Source organism: Meleagris gallopavo, chromosome 11 (genome assembly GCF_000146605.3).
Source record: "Meleagris gallopavo isolate NT-WF06-2002-E0010 breed Aviagen turkey brand Nicholas breeding stock chromosome 11, Turkey_5.1, whole genome shotgun sequence".
In the NCBI taxonomy this organism is placed as follows: Eukaryota; Metazoa; Chordata; class Aves; order Galliformes; family Phasianidae; genus Meleagris; species Meleagris gallopavo.
Genome location: NC_015021.2, coordinates 8,873,474 through 8,880,523, shown reverse-complemented (window position 1 = coordinate 8,880,523; position 7,050 = coordinate 8,873,474). Strand labels below are relative to the sequence as shown.

Below are 7,050 nucleotides of genomic sequence, written 5' to 3'. Positions count from 1 at the left end.
TACCAAACCACGTGAGATGTCAGAATTCTATGGAACTGCAAATTACGAAAGCTCAGGCTAAAACTTTTTTTTAACATAAAAAGCATCCATCAGCATCTACTGAAAAGCTTCTTTTTTCAAGTGTTTCTAATTGTGTGGGCTCCTGGAAGTGCTGCACTACTGTTTTTGTAAAGGACTCCATGGCCAGGCAGAAAAAGCACTGCAAGATTTCGGCATGAATGAAAATAAAGGCACTTCAGGCTGGGTTTGTTCCCAGAAAGACAGTTTTCAAAGCATGCTGGCCTTCCAAACAGGCTGCACGCTCAGCACTGGCACACAGACAGCAAAACAAGTTCACTGCACTTTGGGAAGTATCTGTTTCTGTTTAAAGAGATCTAGTTTCTGTCAGAAGTTACTTGCAGCAAACCACAGCACTTTCAGTCAACTTCCTTCACTCCTCCCCTTCTCTCTCCCCATCCAATTCTGTATCACACTGGAAATCGTTTTCAGCATCACGTTGACAGCATGGCAGGACCTCCCTTCTGCTGCTGGGCTTCCAAATTCAAAAGCAGCTGCATCAAGAAGATACTCATCCATGTGCATCCCCTTATGCTAGCTAACATACTCAGCTTCATGAAGAAAATAAGTCAGGAGGTAAATTCAGCGTTACGTCCTTACAAGCTGCATCTCCTCTTGCTCTCAGAGACTTACACGGAAAGAAACTGCACCAGAAATACATTTTGCCAAACCATCACAGAGGTCAGCTTTTCTCTGTTCATCTCCCACCTTTGCCCAAACCAGGTCTGCTCACCAGACACGGAACAAAGTCAGCAGTAAAGTGCTACGTGCAGGAGAAGCTCCAAGATCTTTCCCTAACAGCTCAGCATAAGGAAAGAAACCAAATGCCTAATGAGACAGAAGTGCCCGTGGACAATAGCAATAGTAAGGCTCATAATTTAAAATTAAACAAAAAAACCCAATATGTCTCTATCAGTGATAGATCCAACAAAGAACACTCACCAAGGATAAGGTGATACGATAATGGCCACAACAGGAGCACGCTGCAGTTTCCATCTGCTCTGGCACAAGGCCCCCATGTTCCATGAACAATATTTACACTGGTTTCACCAAGGTAAGAATGGGCCAGTGACTTCACAGGATTTATTCAAAACTAGAGAAGAAAAGGTTTTCTTTACAGATAACCACAGAATACATCAGTATGGAAAAGGACTCGGAAGGTGTTCTCGTTGATGCACAGAGATTGCAGAGCTGCTGCTTCCACCATGATGCTACATGAGAGAGAAAAGGTGCCCTGCTCCCCTCTGCCTGAGTTGGAGCACGGGGAGCAGAGCACTCTCTCCTTCCTCACTGCTGATGAAGAATGGAGGCAATATATCTGCTCGCCATGCATTCAGAAAGCACACAACAGCAATGAGATGGCCCTGCTTAGCTTGTAGAGAGCTGCATCTCATCCATCCAGCTGCTATGTGGCTTTTTTTGTTACTGGAGACAAGACAGAAAACAATTTGCCAATAATTACAGAGGTAGATTAGCAGAGAGTTAGAAAGAAGTACCAGCTTCCAGTGAGTTTTCCCATCTGTGCTTTTCAACATCACCACCAAAACATGTTCAAAATACAGCTTCTTTTGTACCAAACATGACACTGTACTTTAGAAGTAAATGGTCAATAAAACTTGCTTAAAATTATTTAAAAAAAAAAAAACAAATCTCCACTAAAATGTCTAAAAATATCTTGCAGAAATTCCTGAATCATGAGTTGCCTCCCTTCTCATATGCCAAAAATGCCACCCGGATGATTTAAAAGCCTTGTATTTTGAAAGGTAGTTGCCTTGCTTATTTTAATGGTAAAATCAAACATCTTGGAATAGGAGTTGAGCTTATCAGTACCCAGCTTTAACAGTGATTCCTTAAATCACTGCTCCAAAGAGCTCCAGAGCGATGGGAACAAGTGTCAAAGAATGTCTCTTGTTTCTCAGCAGATCAGGCTTTCAGCTGTCAGAACCCCTCTGAAGCAAGCTGAACCTTATCAGCACTTGATTCAGCCTTGTGCAGTCTCTGCTTAGCAAGCATCTCCTGTGATTCTCATACAGCATCAGCAGTTGAGCCGAGGACTCCACCAGCTGCACGAGCCCAGCCCCATGAGGAAGACATTTATTGCAGAGGCTCACACAGACACTGTGTGGATGTACCACAACGTATTGCACTGCCTTCCAGTTTGGAGAAGCTATGCCAAAGGGTCCTAAGTGTCGCAACGTGGAAGAGCTGTCAAAACACACCAGTGCTTAGACCTAACAAATATGACAACCCTGATTTTCAAAGTGCTTCGACAATCGAGGCAAAAGTCTAAATAGAATAAAAACTGATTTGCTAGCAATGTACATTTCGGAAGCCGGGCAAAGTAACCTTCCCGTGAGTATAGATGTCCTCATCGGTGCCTTGGTTTAAATGCTTCACCAAGTTTTTCTCAAACAAGAGAGGGTGGTAGGCTCCCATGGTGCAGGCACGGTCGTGAAACTTCTGGTAGTAGTGGCAAATGTCCGTCTGCCGCTTAGAAGGGAGAAATTCATACACATCCACCTCGTCGCAGAGCGTCATCATGATCACAATGCCTGTGCAGGGAAAGAGACCAACATCACTGCAGCCCTGAGAGCACATCATCCACTACAGTGAGGTGAACGGCCAGGCAAGAAGCACCCCACTCCAAAGGGAAGGGTTTCCTCCTTCCTAAGTTCAGCTGAAAGTGGGAGAAAACACACCAGGCTGGATGGGGCTGTTTGGTGCAGCTGCAACACAGCTGATGGACTTGACCAGAGTGAGCTGTTTTCAGTGACAGCCATGCTGTAATAACATGGCTGTATTCTTATGCAATTGTCTTACACGTGTGATGATGTAATTGGTACAGGGCAAGAGCAAGGCTGGCAAAGAAAACGAGGTGTTTAACTGGCAGAAATCATAGAATGGCTTAGGCTGAAAGGGTCCTTAAGGCCTATTATGTTCCAGCCCTCTGCTGTGGGCTGGCTGCCCCCATGAGGTCAGGCTGCCCAGGACCTCTTCCAGCCTGGCCCTGAGCACCTTCAGGAATGGTGCCAGGGCCTCACCGCCCTCTGAGTAAAGAATTTCTCCCTAATATCTAATCTAAATCTCCCTTTAGTTTAAAGCCCTTGTCCTGTCACTATCGGACCACGTAAAAAGTCAGCCTCTCTGCTGTTTATCCACTCCATGTAACTACTAGAAAGCTGCAGTGAGGTCTGCTCCAGAGCCTTCTCATCTCCACACAAGCCCAGCTCCCTCAAACTATCTTAATAGGAGAGGTGCTCCAGCCCTCTGGTCATCTTTGTGGCCTCCTCTGGACCCGCTCCAACAGCTCCACATCTTTTTACACAGATACAGAAGGTGCCTGGCAGAGATGGGAGCAGAGGCAACGGTGGAAAACTGGCTGAAGTGCAACAGATTGGTGTCCACATAGTGAACGAGGCCACACTTCTGTACTGTGACTTCAACATACGTGTGAATCCTGAGAAGTCTGCTCCTTCTAATTGACATAGTCATGAGATTTACCTGCTGAAAACAAGGAAAAGCTTTGCAACAGGGGAATGTAAAGTGAGCCTCTTTGCTGGGAGCCTGGATTTAGCATGCTGACATAGAAATTAGCATACTGAATCAAAGCGGTCAGTCAGACCACTCCCAACCCTGTGCTGTGACTAGGCCTTTAGCTATATGTTTTTCTTCCCATACACATATTAGGTAACCACTCAGATTTAATCTACAGTAAACAGACTTATTTCCCTGACAAGATCTGAACCCACAGGAGCCGTATGTTCCTCTCTGCACCCCACATGGTTGAACTGCTCTGGTTTTAGGAGCCAGAAATCCTCAAGAACATCTCGATGCTGCATTCTGCTCACCTATCCCCACATGGAACCAGGCCATGTTTATAAGTGCTGTTCCAGAGGAATGCTGCTTATTTTAACACAACCAAAATGATACCTTTGAGACATAATGCTTGAATTCTGCCATAAGACAAGCACTGCAAAAGCAATTCTGATAAGCCTTCATACAACACAAATCCATAACTGTCTTTGAAAATGACATTCTAAAGAACCCTTGTAAGCTGAACATGAAGTTTAGAAGGCAGTTATCTCACCCAGCATTCCTGAAGATGGTGGGTTAGGCTGAATATGCTCCAGGGAATTCTCCTGCAGAATATCCCAGAGTTGCCACTGCATCTTTGGATTCAGGATATAAAAGGGCTGCTCCGGATGTCTAATACGATACAACTTGTAGGCTTCAAAAAACTTGTAGTCTGGTTTTTGGTACCACTGCAAAACAGAAACAAGAGGTCAGATGGTTTTATCTGCAGCATGCCCTTTCCTACAACCAATGGCAAACAGGAAGGCTATCAGTGAATTAATGTGCTGTTGCCAAGAGGAAAAGTTCCTGCTGGATCTCTACATACTGCTTGCTGTCCAACCAAACCTGCCCTTCAAGTCTTTGAGGGGACTTGCCTTAGTGAACAGAGGGGGGAAACCCATATCTCCTCCCTCTGGCAGAGAAGGACTATTATATAAGATCAACTGTCTTGTATCATTTCACTCTGCAACCCCAACAGCCAATGATATTGAGAACTCTGTCTCAGCGTTGCAGACCCCTGTGCCTCTCCACTCTGAGCACAAAGCATCCCATGCTGCAGGAGAGTTCCCACAGCACCACCTCCTCAAGCAGGCTGGGCTCATTTGCATCATAACATCCTACTTTCAATAAAAACACTTGGAAGGGCATATGTTTCTGGAAAGCCATTTTGATACCTTTTCCTATGCCACAAATACCCCATCCTGGTTCCACTGACTTTATACGGGCTGTGCATACATCCTTACACCACTTGGAGATGTGGGACTGGGCAAAACATTTGTACTTTTGTACTGCCAGAGGGACTGCAATGCCCACAAGTGAAAATCTAACACGGGGAGGTGACATTAGCTTACATCTTCAGAGTTATCCAATCCCATCATAACACATGAGGAAGACGTAAACAAGAATGGCCTCAAAATGAGTGGCTGTTTATATTAGGAAGATGTGAGCTAAGAGCTGCACTTCAAAGCATGCATCTGATCTTATTTATAGAAACCTCAGCCTTACCTCATGTATTTCTGCATGATATGGCGCTGGATCCCAGACAATCAAGATTCCAGTGTTATACAGAGCATCTTTCAGGAACTGCTGCTCCTCAACAGTGACCAGCTGGAATGACACAACAAACACAACACGTTGATACACACCATCAGCGTCAGCAGCGGTGGAGCAGCAAAGCCCCCTGAGCACAGCTACAGCCACCCCTCTGCCGCTCCCAAAGCATGTCCCACAGCACACAGGCAAGGACACGACTCCTGCAGCCACCCATACACCGCTGGCACAGCCTCCAACAACCTGCACTAACATGGGTTTGCCCTGAAAAGCAAGCACAGGCCACTGAGACAAGGGCTGCTCTTTTGCCCTCCCTGCCCTCAGGCTTAACTTGCATCAGCAGTTCTTTAGAAGCTGTGCTTAAGAGAAGCACTGTCATAAAAATCAGCTCCCCTTTTCCTCATGCTCTCGGAGGGCCTAATTAAGAGCTACTCCATTTACCCTGAAGTATCTAGGCTGCCTCCAGCATCAAACCGATTGCCTCTGCTAACCAGTGCTCAGGGACACTGCGGCTGGCCCAGATGTCTATTACTCGAAAAGCAAACTGGGTTTCCTCACATCTGTTTCCAGCTCCAGAGGATTAGGCTTTCCCTCGACCACGAGCGCTGCGTGGCCTCATTTCCTTGCAGCAGTGGCAGTATCTAGGTCGCCTGCTGACAGCGTGCCCCAAAGCTGGAGTGCAGTGCTGCTGGAGGGCCAGGCAGCTGCCACGGGCTGCCCCTCAGCTGGGTAAGGGTGGGATGCCACGGGGCAGAAACAGGGTGAGGAACGCTGGCGTTTTGTTTTCACTTTCCTGTTTCCATTGAAAGGCTGGAAATCTTCCAGGAATTTTTTCCAGGGAAGAAAAGAAAGAAAATAAAAGCTTATGTGAAACACGTGGAAGGAGGATTCAAGAGAAGCTGAGCAGCAGAGGAAGCAAAGGTGGGCCAAGCAGAGGCACACCGGCCTCCAAAGGGCTGCCCAGAGGCACCAAAGCCCAGCTGTAAGAGGCCAGGTGGGCCTCTGGCTCCGGGACACCTTAGTGCCTATCTGTTCTGTCAATAGAGGGACTGATTCTTTCTAGGTACTTAAACACCATTTAAATTGCTACACAACTTATTTGTCTTGCTCAGTTTTTTGATTCTAATTAGCTGACTAATCCATTCATTTACTGGTTGAAGTTGTTCTTTAGCTAACTCATTGTTAGCAAATATCTGGCTAGTGTAGCACCTACCCTCCTGGTACAATTACCCACCAGATCGTAACGAGCTCCTGCTCTCCAGCTACTGCAGTTTCTGCCCCGTAATCCAAACATGCTCTCTTTCAGCTATCACCTTATTTCACTCCATGGGTGCACTATCTCCTTTTTTCTCCCTGCAGACTCATTAACGCCAATATCAGCAAATGCAGTGATGGCAGAGAACTCTCAGTCACAGCCAAAGAGAGCTGTAAACAAGAGTTAGGAGGAAACCCTTGGTAATCTGCTCTCTGGTCAGCTCAGCTGAAAGGAATCGTGTCCTACATAACGACATTAGTATTCCCCCCACAGTGTCCTCAGCCCTTATTTCTGTAAGATGTGAGAGCTTTCCCAAGGCAAATTGATGCTTTGCAGAAGACTACAGGAACACATGCCATTAAAAAAGCAGGACAGAGGGAACAGCCAAGGTCTAAGAAAATAGGCAAGGGAACATTAAAGAATTTCTCTATTTAGAACAATCACCAAGCTTGTGGACCTACAAGCCCATCCTTGGCTCTGAGGATCCCAAACTTCTCCCTGACACTATGATCACCCCATTAATCTTTCCTTCTTTAACAGATGCAAAAGATACCCCACTGTACTGTAAAAATCTCCAACTTGTGAACAAACTAACAACTGGGTACTGTTCCCAA

The 7,050-nt window shown here is 46.1% G+C and overlaps 1 protein-coding gene across 1 annotated transcript; it reads right to left on the bottom strand.

Annotated features, from left to right (window-relative positions):
- Positions 1-1,123: 1,123 nt before the first annotated feature.
- Positions 1,124-5,451, bottom strand: ST6GAL1 (ST6 beta-galactoside alpha-2,6-sialyltransferase 1). The gene is made up of 3 exons (XM_010716485.2): positions 5,137-5,451; positions 4,145-4,319; positions 1,124-2,609 (listed from the first exon to the last, which is right to left on the bottom strand). The coding sequence occupies exons 1-3, from the start codon at positions 5,434-5,436 to the stop codon at positions 2,368-2,370; spliced, it is 717 nt and encodes a 238-aa protein (XP_010714787.1). The 5' UTR covers positions 5,437-5,451; the 3' UTR covers positions 1,124-2,367.
- Between the last annotated feature and the right edge of the window lie 1,599 nt (positions 5,452-7,050).

What these genes read in the sequence shown, in the direction of transcription:
- ST6GAL1 (XM_010716485.2), bottom strand. Translation starts at nt 5,436, where the DNA reads ATGTTAGTGCAGGTTGTTGGAGGCTGTGCCAGCGGTGTATGGGTGGCT. An exon ending in ATCATGCAGAAATACATGAG is followed by an intron (nt 4,320 to 5,136) that starts GTAAGGCTGAGG and finishes TCTGTTTTGCAG; the next exon opens with TGGTACCAAAAACCAGACTA. An exon ending in ACCATCTTCAGGAATGCTGG is followed by an intron (nt 2,610 to 4,144) that starts GTGAGATAACTG and finishes TTCCCTGCACAG; the next exon opens with GCATTGTGATCATGATGACG.